Consider the following 22671-nt stretch of genomic DNA (forward strand, 5'->3'; position numbering starts at 1 on the left):
TGTTCAAGTCCGCCTCCTATAACCAACCCTACAGTCTCGACCAATTATTTATTTATTATTTTTGGTGGGGGGTCACCATGTTCTCAAATAGCCAGTTACGTATAAAAAAAAATAAAAAAAAAAAAACATTACCATTTTCTTTCTATACTGGGTATTAATTGCACCCATCCTTTGCATTCACACAAGCCTACATCCAGAAATATACAGTAAAACGTAATCAGCAGGATATGAATACAACCAATGGGGAGGGGTCGCGCCCATGGTGCTACCTCGGTTTTTCTAACCGAAGAACCGCAACCCCATAGCAGTCGCCAACGATCCTGGAACACTCCCACGAACATCTTGGGGGTAGATACATTGAACTTGTGTTGTATTAGTACGATTGTGCTTCTTGTCCCTGGCCGGTAGCAGCAGGGAGCGAGCTGTCGCCGGTTGCCTGTTCTTATGTGGTCGAAACTGATGAATTCGAGATCCTGGGGCCAATCCAGAGACTGAATGCTAGCCCCTCGAGGCTCTACCTCCAGATATGGGATTTTCGAGGCTTTCCAAAACGATAGAAGGGGGGCACGATTCTCTCAGAGGTCCGCCGCGTTTACCATAGGGCCTGGACTAGGTAGTTGTGATCTCGGATTAAAGGAATGGAACACGCTGGAACATTCTGGATCCGTGTGAAATATGGAACGTTTAGCAAAACGTTTAGAACGATGTCGCATTTCTACAGTCATGTGTACACGCGTACGTGTACACACGTACATGCATACGTTCATATGACGAAAGGCCTCTTTGTCCTTATATGGAGAGTGGCCGTGTGGATATATACACCCCCAAACAACATTTTATCATAGAGTTTCCCCTCATTAGGGCCCAAAAAACATCTGTTACTAATAACTAATCACACTGGCGAAAGAGAGAGAGTGAGAGAGAGAGAGAGAGAGAGAGAGAGAGACAAGCGAGAAAGTTGCGACAACCCATGAGAGCAAAGCATGACCACATTTAATGTCTTTCTTCTGGCTATAATATGGCGATTATATTCAGTCTAGAGGTCAAGAGGTATGAAAGGGATGTAGAGGAGGGGGGGGTAGTGACGCGAGGGTAAGCAATGGGGGGAGGGGGAGAGAGGGCAAGGGGAACAATGAGACACGCGCACAATGAATAGGTAGAAGGGGAAAAGAGAAAGGGGCAGCCCAGAAAGAAGAGGGAAAAAAAAAAAAAAAAAAAAAAAAAAAAAAAAAAAAAATAGGCGTGAACAAGGGAGAGATGGGAAGTCGCGAAGGGTAGAATAGAAGAAAGAGGTACGAGGGAGAGTAAACAGGGAGGGGGAGGGAGAGGGAGAGACACCCCTTTGTACGGGGGTGGGAGATGAAAGCTGCCAGGATATGCCAATTACCACAGGGTAACAAATGGTGTAAACACAAGAGATTATGAAGTAGAGTGTGTGTGTGTGTGTGGAGATAGGGGAATCGGGGCGGTGACGAGGTTTAAGAATAAACACTTAAAGGGAGTAAAGAGAGGGAATGGCAGAAGGGAGGAGGAGGAAGAGGAGAAGGAGGAGATAGAAGGAAGACCAGGAGTGAGGGAGTGGTGAGATGGGATTTGATGAAGAGAAGGAGGGAGGGAAGGGAGGGGGGGAAGGCAATGAAAGTTCAAGAAATGGAAAGTGGGGAACTTCCAAGGGATAGGTCAAAGGAAAACCTTTACACACAAACACACGGGGGGTGGGGGTTGTAGGGGAAGGGTGATGAAGTATGTGTGTATAATAGCGAACAGGTTACACATGGCGTTGATTTTACTCGAATTAATGTGACCAAATAAGAATTTTTTTTAGTTGGGGGGGGGGTAAGAATGTAATGAAGATAAGAGTAAAATAATAATGAAAAAGGGGGACCAAAACGAGGTCATGACCTAACTAGACCCAAGACTTGTCCACATGATCATGTAGATGAAGCAGAGGCGATGAGAGAACACACACACAACAGGGATGGTCGTCTCGGGACAAAATAGCAACAAGTTTCTGTAAACCCTTTATTTATATAATAATTTGTACATATAATACAAATGTTTACAAAATATCCACCATAAAGCAAAGAATCGCGGCTTTTGTTGCGAATCTTTTATAATATTTTTTTTGTTTGTTTTGTTTTTGTTTTTTGTAATCGATACACAAAGCTCATGTTTGTGTTCTGTCGGAGCTCCACTTAACCTATCATTTGGTCTCGTAAATTCATTAATCAATTAATTAATAACCTCCACGCTGGCCTTCCCCCCTCCCGGACCCTCATGACCCAGTAGGTCTCGTTGCAAATCAGGTCACAATTGTCCTCTTTGTATTCTCTCCAGACACATCTTTCCTTCACTTTTTCTAGCCTCTCGCTATTTTCCGGTTTAAAAATTACATTTTCCGGTATAAAAAGGACATCTTCACGTTTAAAAAGGTAATTCTAATGATTGGACATTTTCAGGATAAACAAATACTTCTGGATTAAAAAAAAAGGGTCACCGAATGACACTTTTAACTGAGAAATGGAAATTCATAGAAAAAGAAACAGCGTTACTACAGAATGCCTGATTTCTTTGTGCATGCCTATGCCTACTTTGAGCTCGCCGCGCGCTTGCGCGCACGCATTCATCTTCAACCACTTACATAATAGACTTGGGTCGATGACTCCCTTCGTACTAACAGGAGAAAAATAAAAGTTACCAGACCTGACCGGCATCATCCAACGACTAACAAAAACCCTTCGTCACTAACTTCTTCAGATACTCGAGGTGCCATCCCCCACCACCCTCCCTTCCCTATGGACCACGTTCATCTCCAGCGGAAGCGGGGGGCGGGGCGCCCCTTGGAAGGGCCGCGCCGCAGAGGTACCGCGAAGGGAGGGAACGCCGACGTGGTCAGTAGTCACTGCAGGCCGCCCCTCATACTCGCGGGAACCTGCTGCTGTTGCTGCTGTTGTTGTTGTTGTTGTTGCTGGTGCTGCTGTTGTTGCTGCTGCTGTTGTTGCTGCTGGTGGTGCCGTAGTTTGAGGTGGCGGGCGAGCGTGCTCCGGTCACTGGTCCGGTAGGGGCACATGGAGCATTGGAAGGGCCTCTCTCCAGTGTGTGTCCGCATGTGCTTGACCAGATCGGCCTTGTATATGGTGGTGTAGCGGCACAAAGGACACGCATGACGCCTCGCGAAGGGCCTCGTCAGGAGCGAGGCCGCGGCACCGGAAGCACTTGTGGCACCCGGGAACGGCAAGGGGGCGCCAACCGCGAAAGACACCACGGGAGGTCCCACGCCGCCGCCGCCGCCGCTGCCGCCACCGCCGCCGCCACCGCTACCATTACCACCGCGACTGCTACCACCACCACCACCAGAGGTTGACCCCTCAGCCCCCATTCCACTTCCGGCCCACTGCAAAAGACAAAACCACTTAGCACACCGACACGGCCAGGGGGGACAAGGCTTAGGCTACTAAGAGGCCGCCATACTGTGTGTGTGGGGCCCAACTCTTTGCTACAAAGTCATGCGTCATTATCTCACCATCCCCCTTCACCCCCAGGATCATTCAAGAGCGGCCGGGCACTAACTCGTCGTCGTCGTCGTCGGTCATCGTCTCGCGGCGGCGGCGGCGAAGGCGGCTAAAGCGGCGGGGACAGCGGCGGGCGAACCGTGAAACTCCGCCCCTTTGTACGGCTCAGGTGTGGCGACGAATTGGGCCTAGGGGCCAGGCACGACGGGCGGGCACGCAGGAGGCACGCAGGAGGGTCACATGGGCAAGGGACGGTCTGGGTGCTGTGTGCGTACATGGATCTTGATGGCACCCAGCACAATGGCCTTGTACGAGCAATAAGGACACTGATGGGGGCGTTCCCCCGTGTGCGTACGCACGTGCTTACGCAGAGCGCTGCTGTCCGAGCAGCGGTAGGGGCAGAAGCTGCACCCGTACGGTTTCTCGCCGGTGTGAATCCGTATGTGTTTTTTAAGATCGCCCTGCGCGATACTCGTGTACGTGCAGAAGGGACACGGGTACGGCGCGGGCGGCTTGAGGAGGTGCTGGCTCGGGCGGGGAGGCTGCGGCTGCGGCTGCTGCTGCGAGGTGGAGGTGGAGGAGGAAGATGAGGAGGAAGCGTTGGGTAGGGAGGTTTGGTGCTCTCGGACGGAGACAGCCGACGTCAGCCGCTCTCTCCACGTGTCCTGGAAGAGATCACTTGTTTTACTACTAACGCTTCTCCTGATGGCAGTACTCGAGTTGTACCAACGTGGTTGGTTGGTTGGTTGGTGGTTGGTGGTGGTTGGTGGTGGTGGTGGTTGGTGGTGTTGCTGCTAGCAGAGGAGCGAGCAAGTGGGGACTAGTTTTGGTTAGTTTCAGGCCTCAACCCTCAAGGATTGGGTCATGATGAAGACGCGAATGGAGTTTGAGGAGGCAGAGGGGGACGGGGTGGGCAGGCCAGCCTGTCATCACAGTCCGTCTTGCAGAAAAAATCGTACTTTTTTGGTTTATATAAATACAAATATATATATATATGTATATATATGCATATATCTTTAAAGCTTTACAAACAATACTGCTGTCTACATTGCCATGCACACTCATCCACTCACTACAAGTTACCATGTCTAAACACTATATACCTTGGCACCCATCCTTTCCTTTCACGTCATGTTTTGCAACGCTGTTCCGGGGTGATAATGAGTGGGAGTAGGAGGAGGAGGAGTGGAAGGAGGAGGTAATGAAAGAAAGGAAAGGTAATGATGGGGTGGTGGAAAGGATTATGCTGTTAAGACTATTGAAAAAAGACAACATTTGATAATAGTACCAATCCCCATCCATCTACTCCCCGATTCCCCCCCCCCTTCTCCCCAGGCTTGGTACTAGCGCCAACCACTCTCACCAATCCCTCCTGATCAGGCCCAATCATGTCTCGTTTCATCTGCCACCAATCCTGAAAACAACACTTCTTTGTGAGGGGAAAAAAGGAGGAGGAGGAGGAAAGACCTGAACGGGGAAAACAAGAGCATCAACATCTGGAGAGGAAGAGAGAGATCTGAAAAGTAGTTCGGCGCATCGCCTGGGTGTGATTTCAACGCGACAGTCACCACCTTCTTGCGTATTTCTCGAGTTTCGTGATGCATAATCAACCCAAACATTTTTTACAACACAACCCCTTCCCCCCGTCGTGTAACAAAACGTAATATCACAAATTAAATTGAGACAATAGTCACGAGTTCCTGGATGTCGATTATTTTTTTTATTCATTTCTTTTTTACCTTTTAATTTTATCTACTTGTTTTTCTAAAATGTTACTTTTTCCATTCGAGTTAGTAACCCCTTCCCGACCAAAACCAGTTACGTACGAGTTTAACTTTAACTCCGTCCGCTCGCCTCCTTAGATGTCGCACATTCAGAGACGAATAGAATCGTCTGACTACATCCAAAAATAAAAGTTAAAGTGGCACCCGGGATCAATCGCCACAGGGCCACATTTCCATACCAACAGACGCATAAAATTGTCTGGCGCCAACGTGAACGGAAAGACGAATAAGATCGCCTGGCGCCAACGTGAACGGAAAGACGAACAAGATCGTCTGGCGCCAACGTGAACAAGACGGACAAAATCGTCTGGCGCCAACCTGAACGTAAAGACGAACATAATCACCCGGCGCCAACCTGAACGGAAAGACGAGCAAAATCGTCTGACGCCAACGTGAACAGAAAAACGGACAAAATCGCCTGGCGCCAATCTGAACGGAAAGACGAGCAAATACGCCTGGCGCCAACTTGAACGGAAAGACGAACAAAATCGCCTGGCGCCACCCAGTACGCAAGATTCCACCACGATAGGGGGGATCTTTCCCTACCGAGTAAGGCAACGATTGAGCAAAATAACTTGACGACAGCCACCATTAAAGGAAAAGCACCACCAGGCATGGAAGGGGTAATTACGATGCCTGGTGAGTAATTCCCCCCACCCCCGTCACGTAAACATTGGGGATAGAAGGTATAGATAACTACAGTTCTGAACGATCCCAAAGGAATGTTAATTCTATCTAAGGTCTCTGACTATCTTCCCAATACACCATGGTTTTCAATCGTACAAATGCATACTCGTGGGTGGAGTAGAAAAGAAGAGGAGGAGGAGGAGGAAGAGTTAAGTGTAACACCATATAGAAATTGGGAAATGGATGGCAGGGGGGTAGGAAAGGAGGGTCAGAATTTACATATTCTGGCAGCCGCTATGATATTTTATTGAACCACGGGAACTTGGGAACTTGTGTAACAGCGTCCACTACTTCCTCATCGATAACCAGCTCTTCTATCCTTGAGGAACAATATAAACTCGAAAGGGTGGAGTCACAGAGGTGACAGAGGCTTGAGGAGGGAGTGTTTTTTACCAGCGCTTCTCTCCTTGTGGAAATTCTTCCACCATTGCTGTACGTCTTTGGGTGGAGCTTTGGGGAAGGACGGAGAGGTGTGAGGCAGTGTGAGGGAGAGACAGGATACAAGGGACCCGTATCCGCTAATCGGAAACGGATGTAAGGTGAGGAAGGACAAAGGGGGAGGGAGAGGGAGGGAGAGAGGGGGAGAGAGGGAGAGAGAGAGAGAGAGAGAGAGAGAGAGAGAGAGAGAGAGAGAGGTGTGTGTGTGTGTGTGTGTGTGTGTGTGTGTGTGTCTGTGTGTGTGTGTGGCAAAGGGGAAACACAAACAGAACGAGAGTTTATTCTTTAACTAGTTTAGCACTGTGGTGCTTCTTTCTACAGAAGCACCAAAGTGCGAAACTAGTTAAAGAATAAACTCTCGTTCTATCTTTGTGTTTTCCCCTTTGCCTCTCTCAAACCTGTAAAGATGTCGTCACACACACACATATATAAATCCTAAGTCACTGCCAATTGTTACGTGCTTGCAGGTTCGAGTCCTTAGCTGTACCACATATCAATTTCTGTATGTATGCCTCCTCGAGTTCCTCGACGTTGATGGCTTAGAATTAAAGTGAATTGTGGTTGCCAAATGTATATATATATTTATGTGTGTGTTTAATGGTCAAAAGGATGACGTATACCCACTAGATGGTGGGGGAAGAGGCAGGAAGGTGAAGGGAGAGTAACATGTTGATAACATCCTGATAATTCTAAATACGATTTACTACACTACAACAAATACTATTCCTAAAATCACCATCACAAGTGGTACTTTTGTTTTATTTGATTTCTTATTTGTTTTTAAGTTAGTCCTTTTTCTAGACCAAAGGAGTTTAGGTCTGCTCTTCCACTGTGGGAAGTAATAATAGTCTTCGAGAAGTGAAGGCACAAAGGGCATAGGTTCAAAAACAAGTATGCAGGTTAAGAAGACGAGAGAGAGAGAGAGAGAGAGAGAGAGAGAGAGAGAGAGAGAGAGAGAGAGAGAGTAGTGAGAGAAAGAAACGACGGTGACAACGACTGTATCGGTAGTGGACGATTTCCTTGGCGCTATCGAGGACCACTTGGTCAAGAATCTGTGGAGGGGGAGCTCAGGCATCAGACTCAACGTAGCCACTGGAGATACGGGATTCGATCCTTTCAATGTGGTGGCAGACTAGTCCGCGAAGCAGGACATCATTCATCTCTGGGAAGTGCCGAGACTATTACGATTCGGGTCACTCCCCCACAGAGACTCTATCCAAAGGCGTTTTATCTATGAGGGTCATCTTGGCTGATCCCGGCGGTCACTGGCGCCAGTGCTGACGGCCGTGCCTATCGGGAAATGGGAGGTGAGGAGAGGGAAAGGCCGAGAGAGGAGAGGTGAGGGGAGGTGAGGGGAAGGGAAAGTGAGGAGGGGAGGGAAGAAGGGATGGTGAAAGGAGGGGAAGGGGTGAGATGAGGTGAAGGGAAAGTGAGGCGAGGGGAAGGTAAGGTGAAGCGTGGAGGAGGGCAGGGGAAGGGAAGGGGAAGATGAGACGAGGGTAGGGTGAAGTGAGGGAAAAGTGAGGTGAGAAGCAAGGTGAGGCGTGGGAGAGGGAAAGGGAAGGTGAGGGGAAAGCCCAGGAAGTTGAAGAACCACATTGATTTGTTTCATAATTTGTTTTTAATTTCATTTTTAACCAGTACATCACAACCACGTCCCAACCCAACTCACCATTCCCACCCCCCAATTGGTAGGTAGATAGATAGGTAGGTAGGTAGGTCACTCGTGTGACTGAATAAGGAACAACTTCTACAAAACGGTTTTATTTGGACAAAAAATACATCTGAAGCTATTGTAACAACATGATACAAAGCCCACGTATAGTAGAGCGCATCCGTAACGATACCCTGTTGTCCGCAATTAAATGGGAATGGGCGTGAGCTAACTCCGCCCTCTCCCGCACCATACGCCCATACAGTGCCATTAATAGAAGGTGCCACTGTCCGGAGGAAAAAAAAAAAAAAAAAAAATCCATATCAAAATTTTCTACTGGACGAAGTCCTCGACACCTGTTATTTTTTTTTTAATTAATTTATAATGGATGATTATACTGACTGGGTGCCAGTCCGGTTTCATTATCTTTAAAAATAAAACTGTCGTGCTGATGACGCCTTGTATCCAACTCGGTCTGTGGCACCAATCTCCATCATGGCACTGTCTCTCAACATATTCTATACGCGCTCAACAATCTGTACACAACACAACACACATCTCACAAATACATGCTAAGTTCCTTTGGGGGGGGATAAAAATCCTTTCATTCACTGTGGTGTCCTTTACAACACTATTTCTTTTTCTATTTTTTACTGCCGTAGGAACAGCAAATCATCATCACAGGTACTGTATATAATAACAAAAGAGTCACGGGCATGGAGGGCTTCCATTTTTCTTTAATTTATCATAATATTGTTTTTTTTTCAGTTGAGGGGGAGGGGGAGAAGAGGGGGAGGGAGGGCGCAATTAAGATTTCCGAAGCAGTGACAATAGAGTTTCTATGGATACTACGCACCCCCAACCCCCCCCTACAGTATATGTATATCACACGGAGAGGCGAGCCCTTGCGACTAGGAAAGAGTAGGATCATTATTGGGTGCCGAGTTACTAGACGGACCAACGAACGGCGGCAGGAGTGGCGCGGCTGCGGCCAATGGACCCGTGGAAGCTGCGGCAGCGGCTGCGGCAGCTGCGGCGACGACGGCAGCAGACGAAGAGGCCGAGGTGGTGCAAGTGGCGGGCAAGAGGTGGGCGTGGTGCGAGCGCATGTGATAACGGAGGTTGCTGGCGTCACCACTGCGGTAGGGGCAGTGTTGGCACGTGTACGGCGCTTCGCCCGTATGCACTCGCACGTGCTTGGTCGTGTTGTACCGCTTGTCGCTACTGTAACTGCAGAACGGGCACGAATACCGCTTCTTCGCCACGACTTCGAAACCCCCGCTGGCGCCGGCGCCACCACTACTACCGCACCCGCCGATGCCACCTCCACCTCCACCACCAACACCGCCACCGCTGCCGCCGCCGCCGCCGCCGCCACTGCCCACAAGGGAGCAGTTCGAAGCCCACAGGTTAACCAGCGCTTTGGCCTGGGGCAGGCATGCACCGGGGGAGGAAGAGGAGGAGGAGGAGGAAGGGGTGGGCAACTGGGTGCCGTCCAAGCCTAACTGCGTCCACTGAAAAGAAAGGCATGGGATTCAGTGGTGCTGGACACGACCCGCCTGCGCCAAACACCAACCCCGCCTATCCGTCCGGCAACCCCCCCCCCCCCGCCACGCCACGCACTCCCCCCTCCCTACTTTCCCCCCCTTATCGTAAAAGTATATATATTTATATATGTATATATCACAAAAATAATAGTCGGGTGGAGTTCTGCTCTGTCGCATTCAACACCCAAGAGACATCATCTTCCAATTCTCAAAATGGTTGTGCTACTCACTGACCGCTTCCACTACACAACACCCAATACAAGCGAAGCCATCGCCAATTCCATCACAGCCTGGGTCGAATGTCGAATAACCAAGGCCATTCGAACCTTCATTCGCGTAAGATGAAAGGAGAGAGAGAAGAGAGAGAGAGAGAAGAGAGAGAGAGGAGGAAGAGAGAAGGGAGGTGGGAAGCGTACAAGAGCAAGAGCGACAGAAATACCCTCAACTACAGATTGTCCTAGACGCTAATCATATAAACATAAAAAGTCCAAAATACGATTGGTCCCACGATCAAGTCCTATTTAATTTCTTTTGTCACAGGACTCCAACCAATCACAGGTGTGTTACAGGAGCACTTTTAAGTATGTATGCAGATGTGACTTGACGTCCTAATATGTTATATAACAGGCATCAAATACATTCCGGCACTTTTATATATTCTAATTGTGCGTCAGATACAATTTTTATTCTTCTTCTTCGTGTGCTTATACTTGTATGCCTCGCGGTTTGGTACATACGAGGCATGTATACTGTGTGTGTGTGTGTGTGTGTGTGTGTGTGTGTGTGTGTGTGTGTGTGTGTGTGTGTGTGCGTGCGTGTTCACTCTCTATCTTTGGTTTTCTTCTTCCACGACTACTATTACTATTACTACTACTGATAATTCGTCCTTCCCACTCCCAACCGTTGACTATATAGTTTATTGTGCCAGTTACGATAGGTGGAGGGCGTGTGCGTGTGTGTGTGTTTACGTGTGTGTGTGTGTGTACGTGTGTGCGTGTGTGTGTATGTGCGTGTATATGCCTGCTGGCTGGCTGGCTGGCTGGCAGTCTTTAAGAATCCTCCAGGACGTGGGTGGGGCTGATGGCATGATTCTTGTCCACGTGCGCCCTGATAGTCGCCCTGCTGGTGGAGCGGTACCTGCAGAAGGGGCACTTGTGCGGCTTTTCGCCGGTGTGAGTACGAATGTGCTTCCTGATGGCGCTGCTGTCGGAACAGCGGTACGGACAGTAGGGGCACGCGTACGGCTTCTCGCCCGTGTGGATGCGAAGGTGCGTGCGCAAGTGATCCTTGCGGCTTAGGACCTTCTCGCATATCAGGCAGACGAAACGGCCTTGACTGTCCAGCGTCGACATCTGCAGTCGAGGCTCAGAGTGTGACAACGGCCGCTGCAAAGAAAAGCACTGCATTATTCTCTCTGTGGTGCTTTGGCTGTCGTCAACGGCGGCCGCCGCCTCCTTTCCCATGCCTCTGTTTTTTTTTTTTTCTCTCTCTCAACCACATCTCCCCATCTCTCTCTTCCTCTCTCCTTGCCCCGGAAGCAAACGACCTCACCACTGTTGTTATGGACTGTAGTTTACCAGCGCTTCTATCCGTGTGGACAAAGCGACCTCACCAACAAACGCCAGCCACTTTGGCCCTGTGTAACCTGGACGGGCTTTGGCGCCAATTATTTTATTTTTATTTTATTTTATTTTTTTAAGAACAGGACCTTCTTTCCTGACTAAAACTTCACCACGGACATGTTCCTGGTTCCCACATATTTCAACGTCAAGCAGCAAATTTGCACACACTACTGCTGACCAATTCCAAAAACTTCATAACTAAACCGGGTTTCAGAAAATGCGTAAACCGCAAAAACATTATTTTTTTTTTTTTTAACAACAGGCATACATCCTTGGGACACTGAGACTACATCTGTGCGAGACTTTTTTAAGACTTATGGACTGTTTCGTCTTTCAAAGAGGTGCAACATCCTTTGTGGTAAGATAACAACACTTGACGATAATCAGGCAATCACCAATTAAAACAATTCATTCATACTGAGAACGGTTCTTATAGCTTCCCAACCCTTTCCGAGTCGAGTACGACAAGATCACTACGTTCCTCCTCTGTAGTCACCTCAAGGAACATCCTTCCACCCCGGGTCACTCCGAACACTCGTTCTTAGTGAGGAGGTGTCCGTGGGAGGGAGGAGAGAAGAGATGTTCCGGGAGTGACGTCGAGGAAGAAGTCTGGCCTGGGAGATTTGGGGGGACGTTAGGATGGGGGCAGCAAACGGAAGCGGACCTTCAAACCGAGCCACTCTTCTCCGCACGAGACTTTCAGATCTTAATACCCCGGGAAGGAAGGGGTCACGTGACCCATCTCCTGCTGGTGCTACTGCATGTGTTGTTGCTGTCTATTGAGACTACATCTCTTCATGTGTTTGATTAAGTTGCTGTTATCGGAGCATCGATAGGTGCAACTGGGGCAGCTGTACGGCTTCTCTCCTGTGTGAGTCCTAATATGCGTCTTGAGATGATCACGGCGACTCAGGACCTTGCCGCAAGTGGGGCAAACGAAGCGGTTGGTCGCTTCGAAGGGCGGACCGCCCGTGTTCAGAGACGAGAGGTGCAGGTGTAGGCGGTGCCGCACGGAATCCCACAAATGAGGTGGTAGTGCTGATGGCTGCTGCTGCAAAGAAGAGACGGAGTGTTATTGTTTCGTGGCAGCACAAACGCGACATCAGGCTCTCTAGTTCTCTTTTTTTTTTATTTCCAAATCACCTGCTCTTTCTCGCTGGACGCCCGTCACATCCATCTTCCTCCAAGGACACAAGACGGGCGCGTCCCGAGGTCAAATCTCTTTATTTAACGTGAGTGAGGACAACTGCCCTTTCCTCACTGCATCCAGGCTCAGGTCTCATCCTCATCCCAAGACCTCGCGCGGACACGAGAGGCCACCAGCACCAATTTGTTTCTGGATGGTACATCACATGCCAGCCACATCCCATCTCTTCATTAGCACACACCCTCAAGTACCACGCCTTCCACTGACACCCCGTCTTCAGTCATCAGGTCAAGGTTACTCCAAAAAGGGGGACAAATTCTTGTAAAATCTTTATTGGTCTTTTCACAAAATCAGTATGGTAAAAAATACCTGATTATACAACACTCACAATGCGTGCGCAAACAACATTACACCATGAGGAAAGAAATATATTCCTAACAAGTTTGGGGTTGGAGAACCACGTGTTGTAACTGAGGATTTTCAAACGAAAGAGAAATGAAGAAAAAAAAAAAAAAAAAAAAAAAAAAAACAAGGGTTGGAAGTGTGGGTGTGTTGGGGAGGGGGTGGGGGTACATGGTCAACAATGCTACATGGACTGATGATGTGGATGAAGTGAAGGAACTGTCGAAGTTGAGGTCGCCGCTGTCATCGCCGCAGCCGCCGACGCCGCCGCCGCTGACCCGTGGATATTTCGTATGTGTTTAGTGAGGTTGCTACCGTCACTGCACCGGTATGGGCACTGCGGGCAGGCGAAGGGCTTTTCCCCCGTGTGTGTCCGGAGGTGCGTCCGTAAGTAGTCCCGCCGGCAAACCGGTTTCCCGCAAATCGGGCACGACAGACCACCGCCGCCGACGCCACCGCCGCCGCCGCCACCAACAACCATGGCACCCTCGGCAGTCGCCACTTCTTCGGGTTTGTGGGCAAAGGAAGAAGTGGAGGAAGTGGCTGTGGAGGAGGCGGCGGCGGCGGCGGCGTGGGCCAGGGGTCGGCTCGGAAGGCAAGCCCCCATCGACGCCACCACAGCCCCGGGGCTCCAGTGCCGCTGTAAAAGGAAACAACGCACCGCGTTACACCTGGCTCGATGCACAAAACCATCACAAACTGCACACCTCTCCTCTTTTTTTTTTTCAAAATAAAACAATTTGCAAGGCTTTCCGTATTGCACCATCTAACAAGTGGGTGGGAGGAGGGAGAAAGCTTTGTTCGGCAACAACAAATCCCATGAAATGGCCAATGATGTTGATGGATTATGAAAACTCGCACACTTCAACTTGATGATGCTAATGATATAATTTACTATATTATTTTTCTTCTATTTTTTTTCTTCTTCTTCCATACAGGGCCTTTCTGTAAGTACTGCACCAGAAGAACCCGTCAGTCCGGCCAGCCGAATGCGACCAACGGTTTCATGAAAGACTGCTAGACAAACATGGCTAGAATGCACAACACACTCTCACTTGCACACACAACAGGTGTTTCTGCTCCATCACCGCCGCTCTCCCTCTCTCTCCCCCGCCATCGCCCCCACTACCCTTCTTTCCACCCGCAACTGAAGAGAGGAAGAGTAAATGAAAGAGATAGAACTTAACTCACTCCCTATCTAACACCCCCACCCCCGCCCCTAACCCACCCACGCCCTCAGGTCACTAGGCAGCAGAGTCCGGAGTCGTGGTCATCATGGCGAGGGGGCCATGCCTGTTCCGAACATGTTTGATCATGTTGCCGCGGTCGGCGCAGCGGTGTGGACAGTGGGGGCAGGTGTAAGGCTTCTCGCCTGTGTGGGTTCGGAGATGCACCCTCAAGTTGTCGCGTCTGCTGATTCTCTTGCCGCAGACGGGGCAGGGCACGCTCACGTCCACGCCCCCGGGGGGGACGCTGCCACCATATCCTCCTCCGCCGCCGCAGCTTTCCCCCTTTCCAACGGGGCTGACCCCACCCACCAACTGCCACTGCAAAGAAGAGGGCCGACATTACTCCTGGGCCTAACCTGGTCCGCATGAGCAGTCATGTCCTATCAATACTACTTTTTGTGCTTGGAACAACTCTGCCTGGTAATACGGGGTTATAGTCATGAACCACACTAACTATGGTGGTCTAAAACATTTTTTTTTCCAAACGATCATAAGTCTCGTTTGGCTTGGTAAACCAAACGGGAAAAAAAAATCAAATAAATGTTCCTCACAAGAGCTAAGCTGATACTGATACAATGGACGGCAACGGTACCTTGCAAAGGCGTCGGGGGGAGACGTGGAGCAGCAATCACACACACAAATACACACTCACACAAATGCATAATCGAGACTAGATGCTCAGTTCTGTTCGCTCTTGCTGCCGGTGTTCGATCAACGTTCAACGTGTCGATGTATGTACGCCTGCACGTGGCAGATAACCTCCCAATGTCAAAAGTCGAGAGGGGGTGAAATGGAATGTAGGTTATCGTCCAGCTCGGGGTATGTATATACGGGATCCGTACGCACGCGCGCGCGTGAGCTACTGCGTGGCTCCGACGGGTCCATGGCGATTGCGAATGTGTTTGATCATGTTCCCCCGGTCCGCGCACCGGTGGGGACAATGCGGACAAGTATACGGCTTTTCGCCCGTGTGAGTCCGTAGGTGAACTCTCAAACTGTCCCTCCTGCTGATTCTCTTCCCACATACTGGACACAACACGCTCAAGTCCGAGCTGGCGCCGTAGGTCGCCGCGGCCGAGGTGGTGCTTGTGGTGGTGGTGGCGGCGGTAGTGGGGGCGGCTGCGGCGGCGGCGGCGATATTGCCCAGGCAAAGGGGAGGCTCCACCTGCCGCCACTGTAAAGAAGAGGGCGTCATTACTAAGAGCACGGCACGGCACCGCTCCCCCAATCTCTATCCGTTTCCACCCCCCCTTTCAGGATGACCTTCTTTCCCTGCTCTCGTTCTTTATATACTCTTTTTTGTTTTGTTTTATTTTTTATAGGGTTCCTCGTCTACGGTTTTGGTGGAAGCTGCAGCGGCGTGGACCACACCATCCGCCTCAAGTGCAGATTGGTGTGTCTCTTCATGGAACTGGCGTCCTTGCACCGAAACTTGCAGTGAGGGCACGAATACGGCATCTCCCCAGTGTGGACGCGGAGGTGGCGCTTGAAGTTGGAGAATATCATGGACGTGTAGGGGCAGTGCGGACACGCGTGGAGGCGGTGTGTGTAATCCTGCTGCATCTGCTGCTGCAGAGATGAAGACCGGGAGGAGGAGGAGGGGGAGGGGGAGGAGGAGGACGACGAGGAGGAAATGGCCTTAGAGCCAGAAGACCGACTTGTGACATTCATCTCAAGCACGTGACTGTCCAGCGCAACAGCATCACGGCCGCCACCCCCTCCACCACCACCACCATTATCACCACCACGAGCCACACCCCCAGAAGGCCAAGCCATGCCCACAGCAGCAGCGGTCCACTGCAAGAGAGGCAACAACAACACCTGTGTTACTTGCCGAAATTGGAAAGAAACTGAGGGAAAGGGTGACAAAAGGTGGAGGTGGATGTGGACGAGGGTGAGGAGGAGGAGGAGGAGGAGACTTGAGGGTGCAGGAAGAACAGAAGCGGCATGACCTCGCCGCTGTGGCAGTGTGGGGGGTCGGACGAGGGACGGGGGTGTTAGGCACAAGCATAAATATATAACTGGAGATAAGTAGGATAGGTAAGGTATTCAGAAATAAAGTTGTATGCACAGTATATTCTCGTGTGTGTGTGTGTGTGTGTGTGTGTGTGTGTGTGTGTGTGTAAGTGTGTGTGTGTGTACACGCACTGAATATGAACAAGCAGTCATGCCAATGTCATTATGTACAAATTCAATTTCGTTAACACCAATCCAGCCACTCGACATGGATTAACACACATGTTAACATGTACCCCACCCCATCACATAAATCACGTCAATGTATGAAACGCATGCCAACATTACAAGAAGAAAAAAAAAATCAGAGGGTCCCCCCTCCCCCCGTCTCCCTGACCTCCCAAAGTGACACAGCGCTGGGGGGCCTACACCACGAGTCACCTCACGGCTCACGCCATGACTGTTTCCCTGGCGTGTTTACGAAGATGCTTCCGAAGCGACCGGCTCTCCACCGATTTGTACGGGCAGTAGGGGCAGTGGTATGGTCTCTCGCCTGTGTGCGTGCGAATGTGCTTTTTCAAGTTACTCGAATCGGTACTTTTGTGGGGACAGTGAGGGCAGTGGTAGGGTCGTTCTCCCGTGTGGGTCCTCATGTGCGTTTCCAGGTGTAGCCGCCTCTGCATCGTCTTCCCGCAAACGGGGCACTCGAACCCCGACGAAGTGGTGGAGGAAGAGGAGGAGGAGGAAGAGGTGATGGTGGTGGTGTTGTTGTTGGAGGTGGTGGTGGTGTTGGCGCCAACGCCAAGGCTGACGCCGCCGGCGCCAGGCCCGGGGCCGCAAGAGGGGAGTCCTACATGCCGGGCCACGCCACCAGAAGGATGGTGGGAGGAATGTGGGGGAAGGGGTGACATTAGCATGAGCGTGGCTGCGCTCAGGCCCGGCACGCCTCCCCCTCCCCCTCCCCCTGCACCCACACTACCACCTATGCCATCGGCAGCGGCGACGGCAGCAGCAGCAGCAACAGCACCGCCCCACGGAACCCCACGCTGCTGCTGCAAAGAAGACAACCACCGTTACTCCCAAGCAAGAAGGTATGGATCAAGACACTTTCAATTCCCGTCCCCCCTCCCCCTCCCCTCCCTCTCTCCAGTCCATCACTTCATTTCGGGTTGCGCCTTCTAATAATGCTCGGAAAGACATGAAAAGAAGAGAAAAGAAAACGAGGAGAGGTTCGGCTTGTTCCGTTTTCCTTGGAGTTTTCAAAGGTAAACAAACCCGTACAACCAAGCACCGGAATATGGTGATCACATTTTTGTTCCATGTTTGGGGGAAGGAAAAATACTCAAGAAACAAACCAATGTTTAACAATGCTTTATTTGTTGAAGTTAAGGCTTTGTACTTAAATCAGCCTTATCACTAGAAGATCCAAGTACGATGAACTTGTTAAAAAGCAGATACAAGACCATATTTGAAATGCGGTTGTCACAAAAATCATTGGCTTACGTCGGATTATCACTTACATCATCCATGTGTATGCAAATCGATTCCACGACTGCACACACGCACACACACACTTGAACACTCAAAAAGTATATATAAAATATTGACTCGGCTTACACTCAAAATAAATGGAATGCTCAGCTCTCGTCTCATACAATAACATATTCTATAGATGCATCACAGCCTTCATTAAAAAAAAAAAAAAAAAAAAAAAAAAAAATCCAATATCACGATCCTCACAACTCGCCAGTCTCGATTACAATAAACTATCGGCCACACGTCCGTCTGGAGAGAATAAGTAAACGTGGATCACATTTGCTGAAACTACAACACCCCCAAACACCAAGAGACATCACAGTTTCTCTCCCAAATAGGAGTTCCTTGTCCGGCGGGCGGGTCCACTTAGACAACGAGATCGTCGACCTTTATCAGGCCCGATGGGGGGGAGATACAGACTTTGCTACAAGCTCCTTAATATCACATATCAAGTATCGTACCTTCTATATATAAAAAAGGGAGGGAGAGGGGGGGGGGCGCACATACCCACTCCTTTAGTGATCGATAGTGTTGTAGTTTCGTCATGGAACTTGCCCCCCCCACCCCCACCCCGGGCTCTTTGACTATGGCATGTTCCATCGAATACCCATATTCGCCCTTCGTCTTCTAGTTTCATTACACTTAATACAACTGGACACATGTAAATGTGAAAGGTGAAGACTTACAAGAAAAACGTGTGTAAAGATAGCCAATAACAGGCATGAGAGCGAAAAATTCAAAAAACTATTTTTTCCTACTAGTTACTGGCTATTCAACAGTGACCATAAGAAAAAGATATCACACAAAAAACAACAAGCGATTAATCTGGCTTATGCCAGAACTCAACATATTCTTTGTTAACAATTCTTCTTTTTTTTATTAATATTTATTCACATCAAACTTCGTTCATTTCCTTTGCCCTCCTCTCTTCGACACCCCATCAGTCGTCCTCCAAGAACGAGAACACCCCTCGCCCTCGAGACTAGGGCATGTCGAGGGCGTGTTTCCTCCTCACGTGAGACTTAACATTCCACCTCAGGAGGCTCCGGTAGGGGCAGAGTGGGCACTGGTGCGGCTTAAGGCCAGTGTGCGTGAGCATGTGCCGCTTGAGGTGGTCCCTTCGGCTGCTCGCCCTCCCACAGACGGGGCACACCAACTGGACCGAGTGGTTCCTAAGGCTGGAGCAGGGCGAGGAGGAAGAGAAGGTGGAGGAAGAAGAGAGTGATGGTTGCATCGGCGAGGTGGAGACCATGCTACCTGAGACATCACCACAACCACCACCACCACCATCACCAACACCACCACCACCTAGCGCCTCGGCTCCCCGCATGCACTGCAAAGAGATGACGATCTCTATTACTATCACGGGGCCCTCCTTTGCCTATACCACTGTCATTACCAAATGCACCATCAGCGGACAAGGTCTTCACTGACATTTATAACCCACCACCACCCCACCCACCACAAAAAAAAAAAAAAAAAAAAAAAAAAAAAAAAAAAAAAATCCTTTGCCCGAATTTCCTTCAGAATATCTAAGAAGTGATCAAACACAACGATGGTGCTATGGAGTAACCAGTATTAACGTGGGGTCATTATCTGATCACAACAGCCTATTAAAAAATATATAATCACTCATCACCCCCTCCCCCCCACGGACGTCATAAATTCTTCCCTTCCACAACTCAAATGCGATTCACACACTCAAACTCAATTACACGCTCCACGCAAAACCTCTATATCAGCTGATCCACAGATAAATAGGCATTTTAATTATTTGTACAGCCTCCCACTCTTCCCCGTCATCTGGCACAACAAACCATGCTTAAAAAAATACAATAGTCGGCTGTAGCGTGTCCACACAAACAAATCACAACAACAACAACAACAACACCACTTCCTTCTCCAAGAAAACACTCTGAAACCGTTCCATTTTCTACTCACTTTTCCATGTGACTGCGAGGCCGGACCCCCTAAGCAGGTTTGTCTGTGTACACGCGGAACATGCCAGGATCCAAGGACTGAACGATCAGGTCTCCGTATACTTCCAGAGGTCCTTCCAGGGCCGCCGAGGCCAGGGACTTAATTCTGTCCCGTGAGAGGTCCACCTGGACTTGAGCAGCGTTTTTGGGGACATGGTTGTGGTCCTTAGACGACAGAATGGTCTGGCCGTCCAGGGTGATCCGGCCGGGACAACCTCGGCTCTCGCAGCGCCAGTAGTCTCTACTATCGCGCCTCTTATCCTTTGTGTAGGAAAAACCTCCAAAGTGCAGCTTAGGATTGCCTCGCTGAGTTGTGCCGAACTCGATGCGGCTTGTTATGGTGCCACTTGGCTCTACGGGCACTAACGAGGTGGAGGAGGAGGTGTTGTCCTGCTGGCCCTGAGGGAAGGGAAATGTGGGAACCAATCAACCACCTGATCAGAGGTCAAGGTTTCGCCAGCAGCAGCAGCAGCAAAGGCAGGTCAGGTCAAGAGGACCCTACCAACATCTTTTACCAACTCGGCCCGAAACCACCCCAAGAGACTATGAATACCAAATTGAAAAAAGGAACTCTCCCCCCCCCCCGCCCTGCCAACCCCCAAATGACACAAACTTTTGACACATCTGTTATGGTAGCCTCCCCCGTTACCTTCATACCTGAATCTGTGAGACGTCACCCACGACCTCGTGTCAGGCCGACACGACTTTCGGCACTACCTATAACCGGTTCCTCATGCCACCAAGTCCATGGGATACCAATTCAGATCACACATTAATAGATTCCTCGTGTGAAAACCGAGGAAAAGATAATTCAGTAACCGGAATGAACTTTGGAAGCTGAAAGATATTGTAGAAGAGACCACGAATACATACATTTGTATACACGCACGCACACACACACACACACACACACACACACATATATATATATATATATATATATATATATATATATATATTATATATATATATATATATATACACATACTCTTCCATGTATAAACACACATATACACATGGGAATGCAGCAAAAGAGAAGAAACTGATGGGGAGGCGTTAAGAATGAGGACGAGGTTGGGAACTGAGTGGAAGGCGTGAGGAGGGAAGGAGGGAGGTAGCAGGGACGATAGGGTAGTTAGTGACGTGTGAATAGTGCACTGTGAAGAGACGATATATATATATATATATATTTATATATATATATATATATATATTTATATATAAATGAGAGAGAGAGAGAGGGGGGGAGGGAGAGAGGAAGGAGATAGAGAGGAAGGAGGGGGAGAGAGGAGGAAGAGGAGGGAAGGTTGAAGAGGAGGAAGAACAAGTGGAGAGAGAAATAGACAGAACGGGGGGAGGGGGGGGTTAAAAGAGGAGCGATGTTAACGAAGCTATGGTGGGTGGGGAGCCACGGGGACCTTACACGCGGACTGCAAAAGAGCAATGGGCTGGAAATTGCGGGTGGAGTAGAGGAAAGAGAGTACCTAAGGACTAATTTAGGGGGACCAGAGCAAGTATTAGAACTTTATGGCTTGTCCAACATCGACCAGTAGACATCAGGATAGGGTCGGGCGATTTGGAAGAGGAATTTGGTGCCGAAATGTAGGAGAAAGGACGGCAGAGCGGGGGCACAATTTCACCGCGGGCTGCCAAAAAGAGCAGTTAATGATGACAAACATCTTGCGGTCATGGTAAAAATAAGAACTTATAACAGGGGAGCAGGAGAGAGGTAGAGGGAGAGAAAACAATGGTAAGGGAGAGGGAAAGGGAGAGGGGGGAAGGCAGTCAAGGCAAGGCTGCGATCAATATAAACGGCAAAATAAAGTGAATAATTCTCAATAGTTTTTAATTTATTGGTTCAAAATAATTACAAAAAATATTGACTACAATTGTGTTAATTACACTGTAGGTGAGATAATATAAATCTGTTTCTTAAGCACTCGCAAAGCACCCCACTACACGGCAGTTTGTTTGTTTGTTTTTTCATTCTACAACGAAGAAGCCTTTTAGAGACTTCCAAACCATAATTCACACAAAAAAAAGTTTTGAAGTGCAAGTGTACACACCCATCACATCAACGAACACACCATTTTCACATTCTATTATATATTTCTTTTATCTCAGAAGAACACATTTACCACCATTTTCCAGTGTCTTTCAGGGTACCCGCTACTTGAACGGAACGGGCATACAAGTTACAGACTTTCTTCATAGGAACTCCAGTTCTCGTGTCTGCGTGCGTGCGTGCGTGCGTGCAGATTATTACGTCAACAGTACGCAGCCGACCATGAGCGTGACTCCACCAGCCGAGGCCTCGTTTCCTCATCACAAACGTTTCTTCAAGCAAACATTCTCCTCCGGGTCACTCAAAGAGGAGGAGAGGCTGTCGTACCCGAACCGAACATTACCGAAACGTTATTTCAATTCCTTTTTTTTTTTCTCAGACATTTCCTCCTAAACTCGTTTCCTTTTTTTCTCTCAGACATTTCCTCCTAAACATCGCATTACATGTTTCTTCATATTACTTCCGTCACTTGACCTGTGCTCGCACTTGGGACACGAGAAGCTTTTGATCCCCATATGCACGCGCATGTGCCTTTTGAAGTTGCTCCGATCCACGGTACAATAATCACAGTGCGGGCACTTGAAGGCCTTCACTGTGGTGTGGCTTGTGACGTGAAGGAGCCATTTACTATGACTATAAAACTTGCAACCACAGAAAGTGCAGAGATAATTCCCATGGTCATTTCTAGCCGGGGCCACCACCGCACTTCCACCATAAGCGTCTTCAAGCGCGGCAGCGTTCATCACCTAAAGGGAGAGGATACAGCAGCTTTAGGATTGAGCCCTTAACACCTCCTTCCGTGTCATAACCCCCATTTTTTTTAACTCTTAAAGCTGTTCCGTTGTATTCTCTCCCACATACACCCACACCCCACCATGACCAACAACAGCAAAGCGCTCACTCAAAAGCCTCAATTGCAAGATTAAGTCACTTTTTTTTTTCCTTCTAGAGAGGGGGAGGGGTGAGGGGGTGAGGGGCGGTCTAGTAATAGGACTGTGGTAAGGCATCGTGTTCAGGCATCACGTTGCTCGTGTGAACAAGAATGACGTGCCTCTTGAGGGTCGACCTTCGACTTGCTCTGTATGGGCAGTGCGGACATATATGTGGTCGTTC

General features: G+C 49.3%; 1 protein-coding gene across 24 annotated transcripts in view; it reads right to left on the minus strand.

Annotated features, from left to right (window-relative positions):
- The window catches only part of LOC143036544 (uncharacterized), a 93611-nt gene that overhangs the window by 12040 nt on the left and 58900 nt on the right, over positions 1 to 22671 (minus strand). Inside the window, exons 5-6 of one of the 24 annotated variants that reach the window (XR_012967370.1) lie at positions 14615 to 15196; positions 14324 to 14340 (exon numbers count right to left, since the gene is read on the minus strand). The exons of 7 other annotated variants lie outside the window; for them this stretch is intronic. Coding sequence is in view for 16 of the 17 variants with exons in the window: in XM_076204027.1 (XP_076060142.1) it covers positions 8987 to 9589 (603 nt within the window). In the remaining variant the exon portion in view is untranslated. 16 more of the 24 variants (XM_076204028.1, XM_076204033.1, XM_076204027.1 and 13 more) reach the window with 16 other exon arrangements.

The sequence above is a fragment of the Oratosquilla oratoria genome, chromosome 20, assembly GCF_046742065.1.
Source record: "Oratosquilla oratoria isolate Oo_2021 chromosome 20, ASM4674206v1, whole genome shotgun sequence".
In the NCBI taxonomy this organism is placed as follows: Eukaryota; Metazoa; Arthropoda; class Malacostraca; order Stomatopoda; family Squillidae; genus Oratosquilla; species Oratosquilla oratoria.